This window comes from Cyprinodon tularosa, unplaced genomic scaffold (genome assembly GCF_016077235.1).
Source record: "Cyprinodon tularosa strain WSP-4 unplaced genomic scaffold, ASM1607723v1 ctg88, whole genome shotgun sequence".
Taxonomy (NCBI): domain Eukaryota; kingdom Metazoa; phylum Chordata; class Actinopteri; order Cyprinodontiformes; family Cyprinodontidae; genus Cyprinodon; species Cyprinodon tularosa.
In genome coordinates, this window is record NW_024039651.1 from 1349067 (window position 1) to 1376627 (window position 27561).

General features: G+C 40.1%; 1 protein-coding gene across 9 annotated transcripts in view; it reads right to left on the reverse strand.

Annotated features, from left to right (window-relative positions):
- The window catches only part of fbrsl1 (fibrosin-like 1), a 458506-nt gene that overhangs the window by 136015 nt on the left and 294930 nt on the right, over positions 1 to 27561 (reverse strand). For all 9 annotated transcript variants that reach the window (XM_038273619.1, XM_038273614.1, XM_038273613.1 and 6 more), the window contains exon 5: positions 15658 to 15687. In XM_038273619.1, coding sequence (XP_038129547.1) covers positions 15658 to 15687 — 30 coding nt within the window. The remainder of the gene's footprint in view (positions 1 to 15657; positions 15688 to 27561) is intronic.

Sequence of the window (27561 nt, forward strand, 5' to 3'; positions counted from 1 at the left end):
TACGCTTATCATTTAGATTAAGAATGCATCTACACTGTAGTTGTTTTCTGGGTAATCTTTTAAAAATCAGTGAAATACATTCACTATCACTAATATTTACATAAATCGTATTCTGTCAAGTTACAGAGGCTAATAACCCATCTTCTGGGCAAATTCTGGCAGGATATTTGACCACTCTTCTCATAGAAACAGTGTAGTGTGTCTCAGATTGCTTGCTTCCTATTTCAAACCTGTTTATTTTAGAATTAACCAGAATTGTTTTGAAGATATATTTAGTCCAGGTATTCAGTAAGGTTAATGTCAGCTGGTGTTATCCATTTCAAAGCCGGTTCTAATGTATGTTTGGGATCATTCTCTTGTTTGTCCATCATGCTGTATGCACGTTTTAAAAATCTGTTGAAAAGGGGTAAAGTAGAAAAGAAAAATCCCTCCTACAATATTCAGATCAATTTTTATGATAGATATATACCATGGGCCAAACAACATAAAGCCAGAAGAGAAGTGCTGCTTTTGGTCTTTGAAGCACTAACTGGTCCTGGGATGATTAAAAAATCTGAGTTGCTTTTTGATATGAACTATGCAGACACCTCAGGTCTTCAGAAACCTGCCTACTCAGTGTCTCCATGACCAGAGCTACACAAGGCCAACATTTGGTTTCTATCCTCCTCAGATTTAGAAAACCCCCTGAAAACCTGAGGTATACGGAAACATGTTGGCTACTTTAGATCAGGACCAAAAACTTTGTTATTCACAGAGGATTTTCATTGGTTAATCTGATAAATACACTTATTTATATCTATCTGTTCACCTCTGTTCTTTCATGAAATGCTTTTATGTTTAAACCTCCCTCTGAATTTTCTTCTAAAGCACTTGGATGGCCTTGTGTATAAGCAGTGCTGTAAGAATGAGGCTGCCTTGCCTTACCATTACTATGCTTTATAATTGCTGTTTTCATCTTTAAAAGAATCACATTCATTTCTTCAAACATTATTCTAGTAATTTCTCTAAAAGCCATGTGCCTTGTCCATATAAGCTGCATTCTTCAGCTGCATCAAGGAGTCGATCCCTTCGGCCATGCCTTCTGAAGGTGCATTCATGCTGCACTTGTTTTTAGCAATAGGAACAACATATTTACACATTTATCCCCTTGTATAGGTACAAGGCGGTGCACTAGGTCCATTTTTAGCACCGCAACAAGCACGATTTTGGCCATTCTAGTGAAACAAGAGTGACATCACACCTGCGATGTGAAATGATGACCGCTGATGTCTAAAATCTGAACTACTGTGTCTGACATTACAGTGGACAGAGACAACTTGTCGTGTGCCTTAAATGTATAATTGGTGTATAATTATGATGTTGTGTGCAAGATATTCTTTGGACCATAGGCACACTGGATTATAAGGCAGAGTGGAAAATGTTGAGCTGTCAATCATCTCTATGTCATGCCGCATTTCACAAATAAAGGCAGAATTGAGAATTAAGGCCTGCAGTGCGAAAGCAGCCTTAATGTCATATTTTGTACAGCCATGTCACTGAACCAGGTAAGTCCAATCTGGACAGTCAATTGGATTGTGCAGATTGGACTCACCAGTTTCAGTGACTTGGCCGTACAAAACATGACATAAAGGCTGTGTTCGCACTGCAGGCTTTAATTCTCCATTCTGCCTTTATATGTGAAATCCGATGGTTTTGCGCGGTCATTCCCAGCTCCAAATATATGTGACTTGTATGTGATCTCCCATGTGAACTGCATTAATACAGTGGGGGACCCAGTGACGTCGCAAGCAAGAAGGCTCTAGGTTTACAGAAGGAATCATGGATGGTATTGGTGGAGTGCAACTAGTGTTCTTTAATTACTTTTAAGCACAGAGCCAGCATATTAAAAACTCAATGTTTTCAAGAAGATGAAAAAGAAAGTCTGCTCTCCATGATTGTTATTCTTCCTGTTTCTGCATTGCACAAAGCAGAATACCGACCATTGCTCAGTATTAATGATGTATGGGTAGGATGTATGCGGCACAGCCTTTCAAATACAGGTCGCATTGAAAACAATCTGATACGTATCCGATAAAGGATCACATAGCGTGTGTCCTGAGTCCCATTTAAAAAAATCGGATTTGTGTTGGTCAGACTGTCAGGAGAAGATCAGATAAAGGTCGCAAATGGTAAAAAAAATGAGATTTGTATCACTTCAGGCTGCTGTGTAAAAGTATAGATGACTTGATGTAGTTTACCAAACTCGCAGTAAAATATTTTGACTGCATAGACCGCATTGTACAACACAAGATCAGTAAGCATAACGTGAATGAAACCATGCATAAGGCACTCCGAAATTATAAAGTGTAGTATCATCTTTTTGAAAAAATAAAATACTTTTAATTGTCTTATAATGCAGATTTTTTTTTTCACCCAATGGGCTCTATGCACTATTCCACTACTTCCTGAATTGAAGGCAGCTCTTTTGTTTCCTGTCTTTTTAAACTGAATAAATGGATTAATGTAGGCGTGCCTGACCTTAGTAACCATGGTGTTTGGAAATGCAGAAATATAGCAAGACTTTTACTTTTAGGTAAGGTTACCTGGAGCACAACATCCTCCAAGTGAATCACACCAAACAGACCCTCCTCCGCTTTACCACAAATAAACTGTTTTCTTTCCATCTTGCAGTTGTTTTGGTCTGGCTTTTCTGCAAATGCTTCTGGAAGCATTCCTTTGGTTCCCAGCTGAGCGCATCACAGCACTTCTAATGTAAATCAGGACTTGTGTGAACTCAGTGAAGTCCGAATGGGAGTAAAGACACAAGTAGCGTAACTCCGAGTTATGAGAGGAACCGCTAAGCAAATGATTGTTCCTTCAATCCACCCAGTTTACTGCCTACTCTGCATGCCCTCCTATCCTCAGCAGGCACATCACTACACATAGAATACACAACCTGGCTCGCGCAAGGCCATAACCTGAGCTGTCCCTACTGATGATCCTCTAGACCACCCTTCAAGAAAGGCAGGGGTTAGATAGGAGGCAAAAAAAAAAAATCTAAAGAATTGCTGCCAGCATGCTGGGGAAAAAAACAATAAACACATTTATTCCCCAAGCACATTAAAATGACAGGGCAAATCAATCACACAGTTCCACTTGTCACTGTCAGAGGACACAATGACATGGTCAGCCATGATACGGCCTCAGAGACACAGAGAGGAACCAAAGAGGAACTTGCCCGGTTAAGTAAATACAGACAGGGCATCAACAACTGTCACCCTGACTACTGACCGCAACCCTTTACTTGCTGTAGGAAATGCAAAAAGAAAAAAGAGGAGCTGACACAGGTTCTGGCACTCCTTTCTCACTTTGATTGTTCTAAAAACTAACTAAAAACAAAGGGAAATAAAAAAGATTATATGAAAAATGAGTTTAAAGTTAGAATTTGAGATGAAACCCTAGCTGCCTTAAGTTTTAAGGTGCTGTATTTGAACCAGTACTATTAAAAGGAGGAAGTTAATGATTATGTCTAATGTTGACACAGGGAAATTAATTTATTTTCAGCAGCTGCTTACTCTGTCCTCTATTCAAGTGAATAAAGTGACATCTTAACGATGAAAAAATGCTCAGCATCCTAGAGTGAGAGCACTAAGGCTACTTTAACACAGAAGCCTGATGTGCTCATATGTGTGCTGTAGCCGCATTTCTTTTTCCAATGCAACCCAGGCTACTTGGCTATGTGGCCTGGGTCGCATTCATCCGAACTGACGCAATAATAATCAATGAAGGTCAAAATTCTGCGTCTTGCTATGCAGAAGAAGAAAAACAGCAACCATGGCGGACGATAATGTGGAGGGCAGTCTTGTGTTGTTGATGCACTGGCTGAGGTTGGGAAAGAAATTAAAGATTGCAAGATGCGCACCAGCACTTCCGTCCATGTCTACTTCCGTAAACACGGAGCACGCTTGCTTGTGACGTCATAGCGTCCTCTACTGCGCAAGCAGGAGTGAATGCAATTCAAAAAGGATATCAAGTACTGGTAGTATTTATCAAAAAATGGGAACAACCACACAAAAGAATTGGATTTCAGAAAAAAAAAATCAGAATCAATCATTAAGGCTAGCAGTGTGAAGGAAGCCTGAGACGGGGTAATGGTTGATTTAGAAAGTCAAGGACCAAAGAAGTGGCAGATACTGGTCAAGCAACAACATGTTTCTATGTCAATTTCCCTTCTGAAGATGTTGGGATAAGGTGTGGGTCCAGGATCTGTGGTTATTCGAATAGCGAGTGAATCATAACAGGGTAAGAGAACAAAGGCTTTCAAGCCTGAAATATTAGCGGGATGTCAGGAAATTATAATTGTCTGGTACAAAGTTGATATTTTCTTTTGACCTACAGAGTCCTGCAAAATTATCTATAAATATATATTGTTTCTCATTGTTAACATGAAAGCACATTTAAGTATATTACATGATACACCATCAGAAAAAGAGCTTTCAAAGTTTAGCATGAAGATAACACAGAAATGTAGGGCATGAATTTGCATTTGTCTTCTTTTTAAAAATAAATGAGATCAGTCAGATTAGATGAGGAGGATCTGAAAATCAAAATTTTCACTCTGATTTTGGTCTAAACTTTGACTATTTGAATTATATGGCTAACAAAAACAAATGTAGCTCTGGGTATTGTTTTGGGGTATTTTTCCTGCTATAAGCTCAAACTCCCTCCTAGATTCAAATCGTCTGCAGACTCCAACAGCTTTTCTTCCAGGCTCTAATTGCTTTGCAGTTCAGGTGAGAAACTGAGTTTCAGAGCTTCCCAAACAGAGATTAAAGGTATAGTGGAGGATTTTCACAAAATTCTGGGGAAAAAAATGCACATGCACAACCCTGGACCCGCTCCCGAAAGGGAACGACTATTCCGTGCACTACTGTGCATGCTCCTGTTTGCATCACTCATACAAGCTTATTCTCTAAAAGAAGATTAGCATTTTTTTCACTATGTCAGACTCAGTGAAAATGGGGATGAGCACATAGGAATGCCTTACGTAAACATGTCACCAGGATGATTGACATTTAGGAGGACCACTTATTTAGATGATCCACCCAGAAAAAGAAAATCCTCCACTATACCTTTAAGGTACACAGAGGCTGCCTCTCTTACTGAGTCTCACTGATTATTTGATTAACTTAATTTATTTTGGACTATTAATAATAAGGGCTTAAATAAAAACTAATGTCAATTTTTTTTTTTTTTCATTTGACGGGTGTTATTAATTTTGCAGGCCAATCTATGCATTTATTCCAATTTTTTTTTTTTGGGTGATTTCTTCAGCTTTGAGATGAGAAGTGCAGTAAAACAGTTTAAAAAAAGAAACAAAATAAAAAAAGCATTTTTGAAAACAGAATTTTTTCATTATGCATGCACCTTTGACTGAAATGCATTTCAGTGAAATAAAAAATGACAAAATCTATCCAGCAAATGCTCATGACCCAATGGCTGCATGTCAACGAACCACCAGGCAGAGTGATGTGGTCATAGGATCAAATATATACAGCCATTTGACACTTGACCTCCCCGACGGGCTGAATGGGAAGTCAGCCGATTACTCAGGGTCAACCTGGGAGTCCCGGATTAGGAAAGTATTGATCGCAGAGGAGATGCGGGGTCCACAGGGAATGAACTTGGAAGGAAAAGCTCTGCCGGGCAGAAAAGATATCGACCAGGAAGCCTAGACGAGCTTTAACGGAAAACCATATTTGAGCTTGGGACCTTGGACTTGGCTGTGCAAACAGAGGCGGCTTCAGCAAAAACCTCTTTTTCACAGAAGCCTATTGAGAGAAGACAGAGAGCGAATGAGAGTGGAGGAGGATTGAAGTAGACAAGTTCAGGGCTCGTTGCATTAGACAGGCACAGCAGCAGCCTCTGGTCTAGAGCTGACACACTTAAGGGAAGAGTCGGCAGGGGTCATGTAAATCAAGACAGGGTGAGGAGAGATATAGTCCTGACCTGGGGCCAAACTAAACAGGCTTTAACATTACCCAGAGTCCATGTAAACAGCAGAGACCTGGCACTGCTTCACTTCACTTCCATGCAAAGTATTCAGAGAGGTCCTGGAGGAAGAGGGGGGGGTGCAGGGCTGCAGGATTTGGACAGATTGATGGTGATAGCAGTGTGGCCTTGAAGAGCAATCCTGCTTCTTCACTAAATTAAACGGCCGGCTTGTCCTCTCCAAATCCCTCAAACCTTTGCTTTCAGGAAAACCCGTAGGGAGTGACAGAACTGGTGGAGCGGCTAGTGTGATGCTTGGAGTAGTTCGGTGAGGAAAAAACAGACAGTAATGGCAGATGTATGAGCAAACGGGGAGCATTTATTCCGTTTGGAGAGAAAAGACTGCCAGAAACCTGAAGGGACGGGGAATACACAACTGTGCTATGAATATTTCTAAGGAAGAAAAATGGGCAAAAGGATGAGAAAGACTGAAAGTAATAAGAAATCAACTTTTTTTTTTCACTCTTATAAGCTGCCCCACCTCCTCTGGTCTCTGCTGTTTGTGAGAATGCAGCTGGTTTGCTATCTCACCTTCAGTGGTTAGTGAACACCGCGTACACAATGCTGAGCACCGCTCTGTGTTTTGGACATGGCCCCAGGCTCGGCGCTGCTGAGCTGCAGTGGGAGACACTGGGCATTGGAAATTTAAGTCAGAGCCTAGGAGAAATTAGGTGAGGAGGCAAGGAAATGGGATGTTGACTTGAACTGGCCCCGGGGGCAGCTGAGAGTCTCCCTGTGCAGCTCCGCTGGCTGCCTGACAGTTTGATGGAGCGAGTGGAGGCTTCCCTGCGGCCCGGGCCGCCGTCTCCAACACTGATGTAGCTCAGTGAGGAACAGATTGAGCCTCCAGGCGTTGCTCTGTTCTCTTTCTCTCCCTCTCTCTCTCTGTCTCACTCCATGCTGCTACCGCTAACTCTCTCCCCACTAATCTAGTCGAGCGAACTCAGAGACATGTAAACACACCACATATGCATATATGTGCTAAATATTTTAGCACAAAATAAACATAAATTCAGACCATCTACATGTATGCTAACGGTTACGGTGGGTCCGTCTCTTCATTCTGACAGTATTGTGATGAGCACTACAGATGCTGTTGACTGAACTCTGGCCAAGGCACAGAGGGGAGGAGGAGTAGAGGGAGGTTTGATGGAGGAAGAGGCAGAACGAGTCGAGTCAGGGGGGCTGGCAGGCCGCAGTCATAATGAAAAGAATCTGGCGGTAGCCCACTGTGTGCTGGTCATGAGAAGCTTGTGCTGCCGGGGGGGGCTCTACCGCTAATTTCAGGGGGCAGCCAAGTGTTTCACGCTAGACTTGTCATCAGGCCAGAGGGGGCATTCATATGGGGTGACAGCAATTCCAAGAGTGGGTAGAGAGTTTAGGGAGGGGGGAACAGGGAGGGGGAAAGCTTTGGATCCTTCGTCCCTCCCCTCTTCCTCCTCTTCACTCTTTGCTATGATCAAACGTTTTTACAGACAGGGTGAAGAATAACAAATGAGTGTCCTGTGGCAATGGCTAGAGCTGGGATCAACTAATCTCTGAGCTCTGCTCTCTCCTTCGGCGGCCATTAGTGTCGAAGTTTGTCCTGATCTCCTAGCTTCAGGTTTTTGTAAATTTCTGACCAGTTATTATGAATATTAACTTAATATTTTCTTTACAACACTGTGTCGTCTTAGGGAATGTTCAGCCTTCATTCTTTTGGCTCTCTCACTATTTTGCAGCCTTTTAAATTTCTTACGACACCTTTTATCCTTACTCTAATTAACAAGTAACATCGAGTCTTCTTCCAGGAATAAATTTATACACAACAAAAGCAGATGTTTCAGAGGTTTTCAGCACTCAGTTAATCGCCAGGACAGACCAGCCTTTTCAATCAAGACTTTATAGGAGCCATACATTCCTCATTTTTTGACTTTAAACATAAATGTAAATCCCTTTATTGTCCCACTATGGGGAAATGTGTTCTCTGCATTTTGACCCATCCTCTTAGGGAGCAGTAGGCTGCCATTGTGTGGCGTCCGGAGAGCAGTGTGGAATTTAAATTTAATAATTTTTAGTAGAAAGAGAATTAAAATATTGCTCATACGAGCTTGTGTGGATGCAGCGTTAACTGCATTAGTAGTTTTGCCATGGTTTGTTTACCATATCCTGGTTTCTAACACAATAATTCTAGTTTGCCAAGCCAGCAGGTGAGCGTCTGATTGCTAGAATCACCCCTTTTGGTGGAAAGGACAAAGTGGTGATAGCGAGGAAGGCTAATGTTAGCATCTGTCCTGGATTGATCACAATACAGGAGCAAAACTGAATTTTTGCAGATCTCATTCTAATAGTTTTTTTTTTTTTTGGTTTGTAGAGCTAGCCCACAAGAAAAAACAAATTTACACTCTGGATTTTCTGACTGGTTTTATTGGAGCCCAGCACCAAGAATGACGTTTTAACTAAAAAATGTCTGACTTTTGGATGATGGCCTCTTTAAAAGCCATTAAAATCTACAGCAAATACTGAGCCAAGAAGCTACTCCTGTTACACTGTGCCAGTTCTATAAGCTCCAGTTCTAATGATTTTCTTATATATTGTTCCACTTTTTCTTTTAGTTTTATTCCATTAATTTTATTTTATTAACTTGTTCTATTCTATTCTATTCTAACATTAATGTTTGGTTACTGAAAGCAAACAAACAAAACAAACAGTGGGTTTAGGAAGCTGTTATATGAGATGTCTGTTTCCCTGCATGCTATCTCAGGCATGCAAAGTATCATTTAAGATTACAGTGAATAGATGTACTTATAAAGACTAAACAAACGCTGTTAGGTTAATCATTATTTCCTGGATGAAGTAAAACTGCAGAGTACTAAGGAGGGTGAGGATACCCGGGATGTATTGGAGCTTCCAAAGCCTTAATGCTAGCAGCTGGTGGGGCTCAGCCTCCAGTACGGAGAACCAAACGAGCAAGAGATGTGCAGATGTGTGAGAGAGAGGGAGTCTGAACTAATAGCTTGGTGGCTAGGTGGAAGGATGTGGGAAAGGCTGCAAGGTTGGGAAACTCTCTGTCACATAAAGGAGAATACAGGAAAAGGCAAGGCAGAGCGATTTAGAGAGGACGGGAGGGGGAAAACGGAGGCAGGCACATTGCACACTTCAGGCTGTGAATAATTTAAAGGAGCACCGGGGAGACGAGACGAAGATGAACACAAAACACTGGCAGCGTTTGACCCAGAGCTTTAGCAACATCAGTGCAAATCACACAGAGAGAGCGCGTTCTCTTTTGCTCTACCTCTTCCTCCCTCCTTCTATCTATTCTCCCTCTTATGCTCTTCATCTGCCTCCCTCTGTGTCAGAGAGGAAACAGCTGTACGCTGCTCTTGTTCTACCTCACATTCTATGAAACTCAACAGAAAGGCTGACAACTCTTTTTTCATAACAGCTTTTCTCCCTCTTTGCCGGGGGCATGCACATTGCTTTGCAAAAGTATTTTTACCCCTTGAACTTTTCCATGTTTTGCCACTTTTCAACCACAAACCTGTGTTATATTGGGATGTTATGTGATTGAATGATTCCCCATCCAACGGTGAGAGGAGTAAGAAATAACCGTGAACAGCTATAAGGAGCTGCGGTATCTCTGGTTCAGTTGTGGGGTCCCACCCTTTATGTGGCTGTTTGTATGATCCACAAGCAGGGGACAGATCACAAGATGGAGTTTGATGCTCTGCTAAAACAGGATTGGCCTGCAGGAAAATAGCTAGCAGTAGAAAAATAAGCACATCATTTGAACCAAAAAATGTGGCGGTGGTAGGATTACAGTATGCTGTGGGGCTGCTTTAGTTCAGGAAAACTGGAGACAGTTGATTTGAAGATGGTTGGAGTTGTACGCTGGAGAGGATTGTCAAGTTATCCAGGTCATAGTAATTTAAAATAAAATTTAAAAAAACAATCCACTGGACTCTGTTTCCAAGTTTGAAGATGTTACGATTCCCATCCATGAAACTTTTTTAATGCAAAATATCAGAAATACCGTTGTTTTTGTGGATTTATAGAGTGGAGCAAAAACAAAGCATTGTTTTGGGGTAGCAAACATACGTATGCTGAGCAATGCAATATGCTACATAAACGTAGCATATTGAACCGGACAAACGGCTCTGCCCCTTTCAGAGACATAGACAGGTATTGCAGGCTAACAAAGAACCCAACGATTGCTCATTCCCAAGGGTTCGTCCGGTTCCATTTGCTATTTTTGACATTTTGAATTAAAGAAGCTTCATGGATGGGAAGCGAAACGTCTTCAAACTTGGAAACAAAGTCCAGTGGATTGTTTTTTTTTTTTTACTTTTTTAGGATTGATGGAGTTAGATAATTAGTTAGATGCTCTAAATTTCGGGAAGTGACTGACATGAAAAGTAGAGCCAAGGTCACTACTGAATGACTTAAAGCAAAGCATCTTCGCCCAGTTCAAACCCAGACCTGAATTCACCTGATGTTTTATGTGCAAGGCTTAATAACTACAATATTTATAAAGAATCTCCAAATTGTTGGTTAAATGTAAGGAATATTCCCCTTGTTCTTTTAAATAAACTACTTATTGGCGCTGAATTGCATAAAACACAAATAAATTACATTCAATGCTGCAGGTTCCAGAAGATGTTTTATGTTTTGGCTGTAAGAAAGCAGCAGCTCTGCAGACAGCAGCTGTAAATAAAAGCTGCCAAAGGTTAAACAGAGCCTGTTCACGCCACCTTTATCAAGCCGTCATGAATCACCTAACCTGCCGAAGAGCGGACCCGTGTGCACGGTTAAAGGTCTGCTGGACATCTGTGCAGGGAGTGGCAGTTGGGCGGACGGAGGGCGGTCTGAGCAACCCAACAGGGAGGGGCAATTTATTACTGCAATTAGGGAACCGTGGGAATAAAGAGGCAAAGACAGTGTGCAAATTATAACTGATATCGGCGATTATTAAATATACTCAATAGGGAGAAATACGGACTTGTTATAAAAACAGAAATGCTACATAAACTGGGTTAGATTTGATCTTTTTATTCTATCCTTTCCCTTTCTCCAGCTCTCCTACCCTCACTGTCTGCTGCTCAGTCAGTGTGGATGATATTAATGGGACATCCCTTGTTTGTAAATGTGCCAAGTAGTGAGCACCACTGCAGGCTGTCTATTATAGCAGGCCTCTGGGGCAGCTATTCCATATGGTTTCACATATGGCACTCAGCAGCATCAATTAATGTTGTTATAATGCTGATTTTTATGAGCCAGGGCTTAACGTCTTTCCCTGTTATTCTACCCATCTTACTCCTCCTTTGTGCCCCCCCCCCCCCCCCCCCCCATATGATCTTTGATTCTTTTTCCATGTTTCCTAAAATGTTCAATCATTGAAAAGTTTGGTCTGTTCTGAAGGCTTCACCCAGTTTTGCCAATTGCTTTCCTTAATACTCAAATTGTCAGAATTTTCCTATCCAAGTTAAACTGAAAATGATTAAAGGCTGAATATTTGCTCAGCCATATGTATTAAAATCTAGTACAAAGGGATTATGGAAGAATGCATATTTGCATCTGATACCATTTTCTGCAGTAACAGCAATTCGCCCAGGTCACATTAGGCCATAGCGTGTTACATTAGGCCTGTATTTATGCACAAAGCAATAAGCAGATGGATCTGAGAGGAGAATCTGAGGGGCCCTTTTGTTCCCTGGTGCCTTTGGTGGTGGATCTGACAGGACTGGGAACAAGAGCACAGCAAAGAGCCCCGCTTAAAAAGCTCCCAGACACACCATCCTTGTCAGCGGTGCCACAATTAGAGACGAGATCACTGGCGCTTCCCAGCGAGAAGCATCTCACCACCGTTTCTCAATGGAACGCTTTCGTTTGACGAACACCCTCAAAGCTGGGGGTTTTAAAACATTTCGGATGGCTAATCACTCTCAGGATGAAAGGCTCCGGCGTGTTCGTTTGTGTCAGCGTGGGGAGCTTCCCTTGCCGTTTCGCTTTCTCTGATTCTGATTGTGTTTTTTTTTTTTTGTTCCTTTTTTTTTTTGCAGCGACGCAGGCGAGCTTGAAGGCAGCACTGTTTGAAGGTGTAGTCAGACCCGAGCGCAGGCCTGATGCTTTGTAGTGATATTTCCAGCAGCACAATCTCATTACTTTTTGACGTGGGAGACGCGTGCAGGGGCGGCTTGTCATTTCATGCTGTCAAAAGTTCTACGTGGAAACAGAAGCAGCAGTGAAAACTTCAATGACCTGCATAGGTCTGGCTCATCAAGGATGAATATATTAAACCAAATATCACAGATAAAGCCCAATGAACCAAATCATCAGAGATGTTTGTGAGCATTATGTCTGCTCCATAGAGTTTTGAAGGTTTCTAGTCCCTCATCAGGGATACTGTGATTACCTTTTTTTCCCCGCTGTTTCAAGTGTTCTACTACTGTACATGCCCAGTTGGGCAAATGAAAAAAAACAAAAAATGATAGTATCCTCATTCACCTTTCAAAAATGATGAGAGCTCCTGCATAGTTTCACATGAGAGAATCTCTGGCAGTCCCCCCCTTAGGAAGGAGCCTGGGGTGCGTCCCATGACGTTGATTTCACGCGGACTCCTTTCAATGCAGAGAGAGAAATTAGCTCTGTGTGAGATGCTGCATGGCACTGACTAAAGCGGCTGGTTACCATGCAAACCCCAGCCTGTTGCTGGGGCGACTGTCCTAAAGTGCTTCCTGGGTAATTTTCGAGGTCACTGGTTTGTGCACGCCTATGTGCTGCAGATGGGCCCACCCTCATTCAGCACCCAGCAGGAGCTCTTTCATTAGGTCCAGTGAATGGCCTTATTCATCCCCTTCGCCCCGATTGGTCACAGTGAGTCTGTGCAGAGGGCCCAGGACAAACTTTTCTCCCTGATCTTCCACACACCACCCACCTTAGTCATGCTTTACTTTTGTTCATGGGCATGTGGTGGCTGAAACTCCAGGGACTCCTCTTTGGTAACAAAAAATGGTTTTCAACCATTTTAATAAAAAAACTTAAAAAAACGAGCAAATTGAAGACAGTTACAGCTTATTAAGGTAAAATCTCTACCCTTGATCCCTTGTATGCTAATGACAGGTTATCTGAATAGCTAATGAAACTAAGCTCTATAAGCAGCACACGTACCAAGATATACAGCTATGTTTTCGGGGGCCAATTTAGCCTGCGGGAGTAAACCCTGTAAAACCTAAACCATGACATAATTGTCTAAGAACGTAAATGCTTTAAAACTAGAGTTGACATTGAACATTCTGATAAATGTAAAAAAATATATATATCCATTTGGAGTAAGTTAAATCAGATAAGTTCTAAGTTGTATCATTTGTGATACATTAGTATTAGTACATATCCATGCACGATTTTATTAATCTTCTGGTTGCTTCATGCATCTGTCAGCTTTTTAATGAACAAAAATGTCAGTGATGATGTAGATGTTTAAAAAAAACTCCTGTATCAAAAATGATACTCTGTGTTAGACTTGATGATACACTTGATGTGGGGAAGGGACCCAGTCTGGTTGTGTCATATGACACTCAGCGCAGCAGAAGGCAAGGCAAGGCAAGGCAAATTTATTTGTAAAGCACAATTCAGTACAAAGACAATGCAAAGTGCTTTACGTGATTAAAATACAGGAAGATAAAACAGAATCAAAGCAAGTAGGAAAAAATAAAGAATAAATTAGATAAAATAAAAAATGCAGAAACAAAAAAGAATTTTAAAAACAGTTGGACTAAAGAAAATATGTTTGAGTTTAACTGTTTAAGTAGAACAGTTGAAGGCAATCCTAAACAAATGTGTTTTTAGTCTTGATTTAAAGGAACTCAGGCTTTCCGCACTTTTACAGTTTTCTAGACGTTTGTTCCAGATGAGTGGAGCCTAAGAACTAAATGCTGCTTCTCCATGTTTAGTTCTGGTTCTAGGTATGGAGAGCGGGCTGGATCCAGAAGACCTGAGCAAGAGTGTTTAGCTTAGCTTAAACGCTACTTATGTTTCATGTTTTAGATGAACTGAAGCTTTCATTGTTAAGTTGTATCAGGGCAGAATGTTGAGGCTGACCTGCAAAAAACAGCAGTGTCTGTCACTGTCAAGGACAGTAGGAGCTTCTGCAACATCAACAAACTAAGTGTTCAATCTGTGTTTTCAAGCATAAACATGGAGGTCGATTTTATTAGCTTTGATGAAAACAAAATAAAGAAATAATCATTTAGTGATGTGTATTCTTAAATGGCTTCAAAATCATAACCTGTTCTGATTTTATGAATCACATAACAGGTAGAGAAAGTTGGCATGAACTGGTTCAATTAAGATCTTTTAAAACCTATAATTAAAAATCCTCAAATACTGTTTCTTTATTTTTTGTGACCAGCTGAGCCCTACCCGGGTTTGTGTTTGCATCATGGAGTAAACTATGGAGTAATGCTTGTGTGTGCACACTGCAGGTCAGCTGGCTGAAAAAAGGTAATTTAAGTTTATCTTTACTCATGACAAAGACAAATTCTGAGGTATCTGAGTATTTTAACTCACAAATAAAAATTATCAATTGATTAGGGCATTCAGCAGCCAAGCCTTGAGATCATGTGAGGCACCTGCATTGTCACTCTGTACATTTGCTTTTTATTATCAATATGAAGTCTTTCATTCAGGGATAAATGTTTCTGTTTGTGTAAATCAACATTTTTGAAATATGTGTTATCATGATAAACATGTAATTGGAGGAAGAGAAAGGAAATACAGTATAAAAATTTGGCCCAAAAAAATTAAGAGCACTTATGCGGGCTTGGTTAGACTACTGTTAAAATAATCACCCTTAAAAACCTGTATCGACTGATTTTTTGTGTACAGGCTGTATTTTTATATATAGATATATATAGAGAGAGAGAGAGAAAGAGAGAAAACAGAAGCAAATATTCATTTGTGCAGTAAAATTTCAAAGCCAAAGAAAATATTAAGTGTCAAAAATGAAACAAAAAAAAAACACTTAACTGTATTAAAAACATTACTATTAATGCCATAACATCTACAGCAATTTAATCTCAATATGTAGCAATAGCAACAGATGTTTGCTTTAAATCCAAATGATAGGTATACATTTTTATTTCTTGCCTAAACACCAGAAAGCTCTGGCATATTTGTTAAAAGTTTTCCTAATGTAAAAATCCCATGCTGACAAAACCAAAGTGAAATTTCTGTCTCTGTCTTCCTAATATGAGCCTAAGAACCGTTCTAAGAAAAAAAACAATCAAGCAGCAACATGCAATCCCTGCTTCTGCTCAGTCCACTGAGTTGCTTCACTAGCTGCAGTTCATAGAAATTCTAGAGGTTTCTCTACAGCCTGCCTCTCCTTGGCACTCAATAGGTCTCAGGTCTAGCCTGGTGAGAAGTGACTAATTGTCTTAAGTTATTAGTGTGCTGGGAATGAGCCTCACTTCAGTCAGTGACAGGGTGCACAATAATTTTGTTTTTTTCCCGTCCTCCTATCCCCCCTCCCCTCTCCCTCTCCATCTTGCTGCTGATTTTGCCCCCGTGCTTCTCAAGCTACTGAGCTGTAAAATTGACTGGACAGCAGGCAGTATACAGAATGAGACCTGGCATCGTGGACACACTAACCTTGTGGAGGGCCACTGCTGCTGGCTGCACCTAAAGAGATGGAGACAGAATGTCAGCCATATTAGACTGAGAAAGGTTCAATGAGGAAGAAACCAAGAGCAAAGGGAGACAGACACTGAGAGACATATTGTTTCTTCATAACAAAACAATATGGCAGCTTGGCAAAGCACATCTAAATCAATATGAGGTGGACATACACTGTTACACAGAGATATAAGGATAGGCCACAGAAAGAAAAGGTGGAAGCATTAGAATAAACCTAAGCTACTGTATTATAGTCAGTATGTTGATGCTGTCAGCCTTTGCTTATAGATTCATCAAAGTAAGACTCAACATCTAAGTTATTTCTTTATATTTTCAAAATGAAACACCAAACATATTGAAAAGCAACATAGCACACTTCACAAAGGGGTCAAGTTTCTGAACTTTATAAGAATATTTATGTTTTGGAAGACTTTTTACTTTTACTTAAATTTAAACAAAATATATCTGTATTTTCTATTTCTATACATGTTGAAAATGACATAACAGAATAAAACAGTAAGGAAAACAGAATAACAGTAATAAAACAGAAGGAAAATCAAGGCTGCAGAGAAATAATCTGTCCAGTTGGAGCTCAGTTTGTTCATAGAAAAACACTGATAGAGACAGATATGAAGACAGGAGGCTGGAAACCATTGCGGATGATGGATCGGATTCTGGCAGGCAGTACATTTTCCATCTATTTTCCTTTTGTTATATATTCAAATGTTCATACTGTTCATGTTTCAAGTTGTATTTCAACCTTAACACTATTTGCAACTGTACTGCTGGGAATACCAGAGCTGTGAAGGTTTTCAGCTGCTTATGCAGGACGTCTCATCAGCTTAATCTACATTATCCTGTGTGAAATTTCAATTTTAATTCAGAACAAGATTGAGTTAGTATTCCGCAAAAGTTTAAGAAAAAAAAAATTGAATTGAGAAGGTTTCCTGGAGGGGAAGCGAAACGTTTTCAAACCTTGGAAACCAAGTCCAGTGGATTGTTTTTTTCTTCTTAAACTTTTACGGAATGACTATGACCTGGATGACTGAGAATCTTCATCAACATGGAGTTAGTATCTTGCAACCAGTACAATGAGCAAAAGAGCAAAATTGACCTTTTTACTATAAACTCAAATATTGAAAATAATTAAATATATTGAGTAGTTAAAACTCATCTGCTAAATCAAATGTGTTGAGTTAATTTAACATATTCTTCTGTTCGCTTGATTAGTCTGACACCAGTGGCTAACTTGGGTAGCAATGGTTGTAGCCAGGGGTAAAACACCAGGGCATCGTCCGACTGTCTGCCCTAACCACTATATAGGGTAGGGGTGGGTATTGCCAAAGAAGTCACGATTCGATTCAAATCACGATTCACATGCCACGATGCGATTCTATCGCGATGCATCTCGATACTTGAAATATTGCGATACATCACGATATTTTCACTGAACACTGTAAGAAAAAAATACAGCAACTTAATTCATACATAGCTTTATTTATTGAAACAACTATCGAAGGTATTGCCATGAAGACAATTACTGGACACAAATATTACTATTACTGGAGTGGACAGACTGACAAAAGTGCTTAGGATTTATGAAACTTAAAATAACAGTGCCGTTTACATGGCCTCAGTGGTCCTATATACCAATGAAATGGAAAAATTTCCCCTTTTGAAAATTACATGCGTTATATCAATTTCGTTTTTACATTCTTTGTTTTTAAAGCCAAAATGCATCCAAACATCTGACTTGGAATGTGATGGAGCTGGGAAAATTTTCTCAGTCTCCATGTTTTGTTTATTAATGACTTGTCGCAGTATCCGCAGCGACATCTACTGGACTGAAATTTGTATTCCACTTGCTTTTGGCGGATGTGTGCCACCCAATCATGTATTTTATTTATTCCCCTTTGTTAATTAAGAATCGATACTTGGCATCAAGAATCGATGCAGTAGATCACAAAAATTAGAATCGCGATGAATTGTCATGACGATTATTTTGCACACCCCTAATATAGGGCACTATAGAGTGAATACGGCATTTTAGATGAGTGTTTGAACGTCTAGTGAATGGAAAAGTAGTGGACTCGAAATTTCCCACAATGCACCTTGAAAAGTAGTGATCATTCATTGTCACTACACGAACAGATATATCTCAGAATGCTTTGCATTTGCTGTAACAGTGGCGCACGTCACCATAGGCTGTCGCTACCCGACAGCAGCGGCAAATAACAAAAATGGTGCAGGCACCACATGGTGACGGCAGAATTACGTGATCAACGGGGACTGAAAAGTAGTGATCATCTGTCCAAACAGTCAGTTAACTAAGTGCATTATAAAGTCCCTGCTCTATTTAGTGATTTAGGGATTTAGGGGTTAAGGCGGACACAGCCCATGAGTGAATATGGATGAATATATATATATTTAAAAAGAGTTAACACTCCAGATCTATGTGATTTAATAATCATTATGCTAGTAAATGCTAGTAGATTGGCTTTTTACAACAATATATTAATAGCTAACCTGGCTTAAAGATACAACTTAACCACCTTTGCTGCTAAGGTTCATAAAGCACCGAGTATAACTGATAAATTTTAGATAAGTGTTAAGTATTAAACATTTTAGTATATGAAACTTAGAAGGTTTAAGTTCAGTTTACGGAATAAAACAACAAAATGAAATGTTTCTATGCATATTAGCTTAAAAAGAAAATGTAAGTACAAGTACTTAAATAGATTTTTACATTCAACTTAGCAGTATACGTATAATAAGAAATGGTTTAAAGCTTCCTCAAATCATTGAGCTTAACTTACTTATCAGGTTTTAGTGTATAGAACTGATATTTTTAAGAACAGTGTTTATGATTTATTTTGTATTTTTTAAGGTAAAAATTTTATTTGTATTTAAGTACAAGGTAAAATATTTACTTTTTCACTTCTACTTCAGTAGATAAGTTCAATCAGTAGTTTTACCTTTACCCGAACCTTGTTTAACACAGGTCTACATTAGTGAGTACATGAATACTTTTGACACCTCTGACACTTCAGCAGATAACAGGAAGACTAAACATACAACAGCCTGATTCAACATCTGTTGACAGAAAATGTTGGAAGGTTTTTAATTTAATGTAACAGTCTTCATTCTCCGGAGCACACGTATTAAAGCTGCGGTTTACCTTTAGCGATGCTAACCATGCTAGTTCATAGTGTAGGTTGGGAAAGATTAAAATGTCTTAGTGATGGTTTCGTACAGTGACCTTATAGCGACTGCTCTCTTCTCACACAGTGTGACGTCACCTCTGGTCTTTATACGTACAATTAATGACGGCTTGAGTCTTACAGAGGAACTGGAATCATCTTGATTTTATATCTGCAGATCAAAGCTTGACCAAAACCCAAACATCAGTCTGAATCCTCTCGTTGGTGAACCTCTAATAAAAAGGTGGTACCTTTATCGCTTTGATACCTCTCTTCTGTAATGAATTCTGCTCGCATCACTACTCCTGGAACAAATCTGAGCAATCAATTACTATGAATCACAAATAGACTGGCTGCGGTTTAGATGTGAACAAATGGAGTTTCAGTCTCTTACAGATGATATTAGTGCTCTGAGCTTCTTTTGCTCCACAAGAGATTAAGCAGGTTTGTAGTCTCTCAGGCGGGCGGCTCACCCCCCCTCCCCTCCAGGGTGCAGCACTATCATTTGCAGGAAAATTACTTCAGTAATGAAGAATCCGGGCCCATAAATCCTTGTGGCCTCACCTTACTTCGCTGCCCAAGTCTAGCTGAAGAGCTAGTAAAAGTTCCCTTTAAAAAATTCATAGCGCAATTTCGCTCAAATCCCTCCCAGCAAGCACAATTATGGAACTTTCATCTCAATTGATTTATGTCTTGGGTGGAAAAAAAAAGAAAAAAAAAGGGGGTGGGGGGGTTCAAAGTGGGTCATTGTGGAGAGTGAGGTTAGAGGGAAGGGAGGGAAATAACAAGTGGTAAATCATTGTTTTTAAACCGGAAGGTGTAGAGCCTTTTGTCAATTTCTCTGGATGCGTGTTGTACTGCATGTGATGGAGAAGTATGGGTGGAGGAGGAGGCAAGGGAAGCATTTATGAGTGGAAGTAAAACAGCAGAAAGAGGGAAAGAGAGAAAGAGAGATAAGGGCAAAAAGCAGTATTACACTTGATTAATAACACTAATCAAATTATACAGTGTTCCACTGTGCCCTGAAATCTGGGGCCATAATGTCCTCTAAAAGCGAGGTTCATGGAGCTAAACTTCAGAGGGAAAACACAGCGCTGACTGCTGCACGCCTTAATGAAGGCAGTAAAACATCCATTTCCAGAAGCCATGAAATGAAAGGCGAGATTGTAGATGTGCACCCAGTGGCTCCCTGACTGCAAAATAAAAGAGAAAAGAAGAAAAAAGACGAGAACAAAATAAAACCCCCACTGAACACAGTGTCAGAGATAGACAGAGAGATGCTTTATTGTCTTAGGAAGAGAAATGAAGATAGAATAAAACACACGAGCAGTTAAAGGGTAACACCAACAACAAGCAGATATAAAACAACAAAGAGGAAAAGGCTGATGAAGCAAAGATAGAGGCAGGTTGGCAGCTCCTTGCAGGCTTCATTTCCAGAGAACTGCTCCTCTGGCATGGAGACAGTCATTTGTGTCTCCTGATTATGGATGAGCTTGGTTGCTTTACTGTGTCTGTTATACTTAGCGCTGCTGAAAACAGCCACAATTCATCACTATTTAGCTGCTGATGCACCTAACCACAGCATCCTCCCCCTCATCTATATCAATACCTCTCCATTAGACACTCATTGTCCACTCAGGCATGCATTGTGTTGATCCATCTTTCCCTTCATATATCTAGCTGTCCGCCCATTCATGTGGATCCCTGCAGCCATTTGTTCTGCCATCGGGGTATACATTTATCTATGTTTGCATAAACTCCTCAATCATATGTTTGTACGTATATCAATACTTTAATTCAGTGTGAGCGAGCCCAACCCGGCCGGCACACTGCATCTGACCTCCGTTCCGTTCTGAATACTAGCATACAGGGGTTCGGTTTATATGAGACATTAAAGATGTATTTACGGCAAACAGGATTTGGTGCAATAAGATTCAAGTCTCCAACAAAAATGAATGATAACTGAATATTAGATACAGTTCATTACAATAGAAAAGACTGAAGAAAGGGAATGAGGGTATATGACTGAAAAAGAATATCTAAACTTTTCTTCTTTTTTTAAGAAAGCCGTGGTTGGGGGGCGTGGTTCAGTGGCACAGTGGTTAGCGCACACGACCCATGTACGGAGGCCTTAGTCCTACGCAGCTGTTCCGGGTTCGAATCCGACCTGTGGTCCTTTGCCGCATGTCTCCCCCCCCCCTCTTTCATACTCTCTTTCCTGTCAGCCTACTGTCCGAAAAATGAGCCACTAGTGACATAAAACACAAAAAAAATAAGATAAAGAAAGCAATGATTGGGGCGCATGACACATGTACGTCAGCTTTAGTCCTCCACGTGACCGACCTGGGTTAGACTCCGACCTGTGGTCCTTTGCATCATGTCTCTCCTATCCCCTTTCTTGTCAGCCACCTGTTCAAAAAACGGGCCACTACCGCAGTCAAAACCTCAAAAGACATTTGAACAGGTGTAAAATACTTTTAGGGGAGTGGCGGCCTAGTGGTTAGTGTAGTGTGCTTGGAATCCACAGGTTCTAAGTAGGGGTGTAAATCACATCCATCATGGCGATTCGATTCAGTATCGATTTCCTGACCCAACGATTCGATTATTTTCGATACTCAAGAATACACCACGATTTGATACGATTCGATTCGATTAATCGGTTATTTTATTTTTTTTATTATTTTTTTTTTTACACCTTACAGGCTAAACAAAGTTTCAAGTTTGAAATAAATCAATGAAAGCTGTAATATCATTATGCATTTTCTTTAGAAACAACAGCAAATAACAGAAGTAGAAAAGTTGCATCAAAAAATACTGCAAAAATACTGCACAATATCAGTGTAATGAGTTCAATGCAATACCTCGGCTCCAGAGAAACTGTCCAACATATTTTTTTTAGAATGTAATAAATATACTCAGGAAAGAGAGATGTTGTGTAGAGTTAGACAGGAATAAAAATAAACTACATATAAGGGAATTGTTTCAAAGGTAATCTGGGGATGTAGTTTTTGGGAGTATTTTTAATTTTCTAAGAAGAACGGGTATTTTAGGGAGAATATAATAGTTTGTCTGGTCCATACTCCATTCTGGAAGGTGGCGGTAATGCACCTATAAGTTGTTTGCCAACCGCCATAAAAAAAAAGAAGAAGAAGAAGGCTTCAGAGTGTCGACGTCACCGCCCCCTTGAGAGACGCTCCGCTGCACCTCTCCCAGATTGTAGCTGACCGCAAACAGTGCAGCAGACAGGAGGCCGGCTTGTTTTGTTTTTATGACCGAAATTGCGGAAAACAACTCGTGAAGTTTGACCCGCTAGAAGAGCGAGGTGCGCGAGAACGCTGGGACCCTTTTTCCAGCTGAATCTCCGCTCTTTTTGCCCTCATGTCCCTTCGTCGTCAGACTAAATTCGCCCCCACTTCCTCACCGCCTCGGCCGTATCTAGACCCACAGTGTGTAGCTCAGACCACGCTTCAATACTGAGCATAATTTCAAAATGTCTGTGTGAAGCTTGCTGCAACAAACTGCTGTAAGAGTATAACCAGGAAGCGCGGTAGGAGGGCAAAATAGGTTTAGCGCCACCGAAGCACGGGAGGGAGAATTACGCCCAGGAGCAAATGGATAAAAATAGACCGGAGGAAAAAAAAACATGAATTGATTATCTTGCGGACGTGTCGATGCATCGGATCGTCGGCTTTTGGATCGATGCATCGATACAAGACGATTATTATTTACACCCCTAGTTCTAAGCTCAAGCCTTACTCCCACAGACCGCCACTCTGGGTCTGTGAGACCCCAGGTGCCGCACAATGGCAGCCGACTGCTACCCAAGGGGATGGACTGAATGCAGAGAGTGAATTCTGTTGCTCTGGACAGTGTAATGACCATATAACGCTGGAAAAGAAAGACAGATCTAGACTATTTATATGTGAACTTGCATGAGTGTAAAGGCATATAAACTAAAGTTCAAAAAATGAAAAAAAAATTATTGATGTAGTTGATAATAGAAAACCAACAATTACTTCAAATACTTCTTGACGCGTAACAGTAATCACAAATGTTTGTTGTAGCGTCCATGCAGACCAATAGAAATACATGTTAGCTCCTTTTTTTTTGTTCTTATTTAGCTTTTTTGTTTTTCAAATTTACATAATTTTCCACTGCTCTTGTAACAATAATTGAATAAAATGCACTCCTCATTGACACCATCAATTCAAATTCAATGGTTATTGTCAATGCCAATGCACAATCATAAAAATGTTTCATCTATGGTCTCTTTCGTTTGCTTAATAACTGAATTTTTACACATGTATAAAAAAAAATGCCGGATGGAGATTGATAAAGTTTTAATAATTAATTGAAATAAATTCCGTTATTAAATTTGATAAAAATGTTAATTACACACAACCAAAAAACCAGTGCATACCCAAAATGGACATTGGGGGAATTCACTTTCTAAGCTCTTTGGTTAACATCAACGATAAGATAAACATTGATGGCACGCCTCTGATGGCTTTGTGCCCCTATGCAGCAACTTACTGTAGCTGGTTTATGTTTTAGCCTGGATCTGAGCAGAGATTGCACTTGTTTTCCAGCCAGTTTACCAGCAGCGTGTTGACAGGAGGACTCTGCCTCCCTCTATGCCTGAGCTGTAGCAACAATATTATGGTTATGTTAGCGTTTGTTTGGTTTTTTAAAACCTTGGTGTAGTTTGATGCCATTTACATGAGCTGATAAAGCAGATAAAGATGTACTTAATGTAGGATACCTCAGTGACAATAAATAAATGAACAAAAAAATGGTGTCATAGTTAAAATAACAACAAAAAAACAGGTTATATAACATTGCTCTATTGAGTATTCCTTTAAAACGACAACAAAAATCCCCAGGCACCTCACAGGAAATCATAAATCATGCAGAAAGTTAAATTTTTCACCACTGTATTTAACCTATATTGCACAAAAAATGTGTTTCTTTTAAGCAACAAATCACTGTGATCATTGAAAGAAAACAGAGTTGGACTGAAGAGGCCCAAAGCTCTCTATGTGGTTATAATGGCAAACGCAGAGGAAAATACTGTTTCTCTGCACCAGGAATGGCAGCAGAACAAGAGCTTTATTAGGTTTAATTCATAAAATAAATAACATTAAGCTTTCATCTGATGAGATCTGTCAGAATTCACACATGCACACAGACACGCTGTCCAACTGTTGTATAAAACACAATCTAAGACATTCAATATATTTATAAAATCCTTTAAATGTCGATGGAAAGTGATGAAGGCGATGGGGAGCGGAAGAAGAGCGGCAGAGGGGAAAAACCTCTGATTCAGCTCTGTGATGACCTATCTTAACCAAAAACAACACTTCACTGGTGTTTTCTAAGAGTCACATGGACGGTTCACATGTGCTTCAATTAATCAGTTATCTGCAGTATTTATCTGTAACCTAAAATGTCCAGGATGCAAATCTAAGAACATCTACTAATCAAAAACACAAACATTGAGTAGATCTCCATCCTAAATGCTGTTTTAAAGTGAAATGCATCCCATGACTGCATGTGAGGGAATCACTTTTGATCTTTTGAATTACAGAAGTTCAAAACAATCAAATCAACATTTTGCATGAGGTAAGTAAATAGCATTCATTGTCCTTGGGGTAAAAATTCATCAAGAGAGGCCGTGGAAAAAAAGAAAAACAATAACAAAGCTGAGAAAACACAGATTGCTATTGTTATTATTAACATAATTACAGTTGTGCTTATCATGCGAGCAGCTTCAATCAGGATGAAATACAGTTTCATTTGATGGAGCTTCCTGTTTTGACTGGCTTGAGTTCCAGAACCACACACTTGGCTGGCGTGCCAAAAACTCAATCAAGTGCAATTACTTAGTCATCAGATAGAAATGTAATTGATTTGAAAGCTGACATGAGATATAACTACATTACTGTAGGGGCACAGTGGGGGGGCTCCTCTGGGACAGGGCCTACGGGGAACTCATTACCGCCAAGCTTTGAATTATTGAGTGCTAAGGCTGTGACATTGAGAAATGGAGGCGGGCGATTGGCTGTAACAACTCAGCAAGTGTTTATCTCAACTTAGAGCAATCTAAGACATCTGATGGAGTTATCTCCCCGTGCATGAATATTGCAGAGGATGAAGTTGTAATGGTTTATAATTGAAAGGGTTTAGACCAAGGTGGAATCCATAATCGGCACATGACGTCTGTAATTTCAGGCTTTATGTTTGTAAGGACTGCAGCCAAACAGAATACTGAATCACAACCGGCAGTGGGCCGCTCCCATTATCAGAACACACTTGGGTCACACGTCTTTCAGGTTTTAAGCCTTTATTTGGAAGCTTGCTGTGCTGGTAAAGATTCAGGCTCTCAAAATTCTAATTTCACTTGGAGCCTTTGCTGGTCTTACTCTACTGAGTGTTCAGATAACAGCACTAAAATAGACTACCCTGCTTAAGGTGTTCTTAGTTGTTTTTGCAGTCCTTATGAACGTGTTCATACATCCTAAACGTTTTAACATATTGTCAGAGCAAAAAGAAAAACATCAGACTATTTCAGAGAGGTTTTGTGCCACAGACCAGCTGAAAGTTGTGATTGAAAGTTTTTTATTTATTTATTTCTGAATGAAAATCTTGAAAATGTGCCTTGAGTTTTCTCTTTAGTTCCCTTAAAGGTATAGTGGAGGATGTTCTTTTTCCAGGTGGATCATCAAAATAACTGGTCCTCCTAACTGTCAATCATTCAGGTGATATGTTTACATCAGGAATCCTGAGTGCTTCTCCCTATTCTCACTCTGGCATAGTGGAATTAGCTTCTTTTTTTGTAAAAAAAAAAGTGGAAAATCCTCCACTTTACCCAGTACTCGAGTTGTAGGGGGGATGAGAGGGGATGGCATCCCCCTTCTTAAAAAAATCTTAAAAGATCATCCCCCCCATACCATCCCCTGTGACATTTTATTACTGAATGCGTAAAATTTCTACTATATATTAACAGTAATGGCAATAATATGGCTGTGGGCTTACTAGTAGCCTGAGCAAATTAAATAAAATCAAAGAAGTAGCCTACCATGACTATGAAGCTGATCGCAGTGGGAAATAAGTCCCTAACTATGTAGGGGCAGTGATAGCCATGCCAGTCCAGGGACTAACTGCAGTTCTAGTGTAGGTGCCTTGGTCAAGGTCAATGATCAGCGTACCTGACATGTAACAACCATACCATGCATATTGCTTTAGGTTAATAGACTATATTTATTAGACTATGTATGCTTAAAAAAAATTAAATTCCACCATCCCCCTTCTTTTTTTTTTTACAACTAGACTGCTGACTATACCTTTAACTCTTTTAACCCTAAATCCATAATATCTACAGAGTCCATCAGTGCATTATTTCAAAGAGGTTTCTTTCTCATCAAGCTGAAGAACACATAAACCCACATCAGTGACAGAGATGTAAAGTAGGGTTATGGCATAAAGCAGTATCAGGGTTTTAGCTACATGTACTTGATCATGACGCACTGTTCCAGTTAAAGTAAAGACTGCTACTTCTTCAGAATTAATAGAAAAAAATAAAGCATTGTAAAGCGTATGATGGTTATTCCAATCTTAATCAGAGTTTCAAATATGTTAAAACACCGTGAAATGTTAAAACTTAAATTACACTGCTCTCTGTAGTAAAGAAACACCAGAGACCACGGTCCAGTGTTGCCAACTCAACAGATTTTTTGCTATATTTGGGGGCTTTTCAGGCTAGAGTAGCCTGGTACATGGTACCTTCTCCCCCCACCCAGTGTTTCATTGTCATTACACTGTCACAAGTAGAGAGCAACGAAATTCACTCTCTGCATTTAACCCATCCCCCTTGGTGAGCAGTTGGCTGCCATTGTGTGGCGCCCGGGGAGCAGTGTGGGGTTAAGGGTCTTTGCTCAAGGACCCAGAGTGGCAGCCTGTGGGAGTGGGGTTTGAACTCAGAACCTAAAGATTCCAAGCACAATGCCCTAACCACTAGGCCACCACTCCCCCCTCACCACCACCCCTCTTCTAGACAGAGAAATAAGTTAGTCAGATTTGATGGAATAATTTCTTGAATACAAGACAATCCTGCTAGGAAGTGGTTATAGGGTTCAAATAATAATACTAAGTTCACAAGCAGTCTCCATTAAATCTCACAGAACTTGGGCTGTTTTGGAGAAAGGAACATGAAAAACTTGTAGTCTCTACAAAAGATGTTAAGCTTTAAAATCATGTGGGTAATAAAATAGTAAAGAATACAGATTGTAACATTGGGCTATAGAACATTTTCTCTCCACTTCAACCATGTCTTGCTTTGTGTGGGTCTCTAACATAAAAAAAAAACAATTAAACGAATTGAAGCTTTCAGTTTGCATGTCAAAAAGTTCAGGCAGTTTACATACCAGACACATGTATTATTTCTCAAGTCATTTACCAGCAGCCCTATCATTTACGACTCTCTCATTTTTGCTCATCTTAGCTTTCTAGATACAAAAAGCTTAAATTAGGTGAAAACCTCCCTTGAGACTGAGGGGGTTGAAGAAATATATCTGCCTGACCCCGATTAACAGACTATGAGTCTTTTCCCTAAAGTGCTGAGAGATGACTGTTGAGAGGATAAAGATATAAGTCCGTGTGGAGGGGCCTCTGGGTCCCCTAG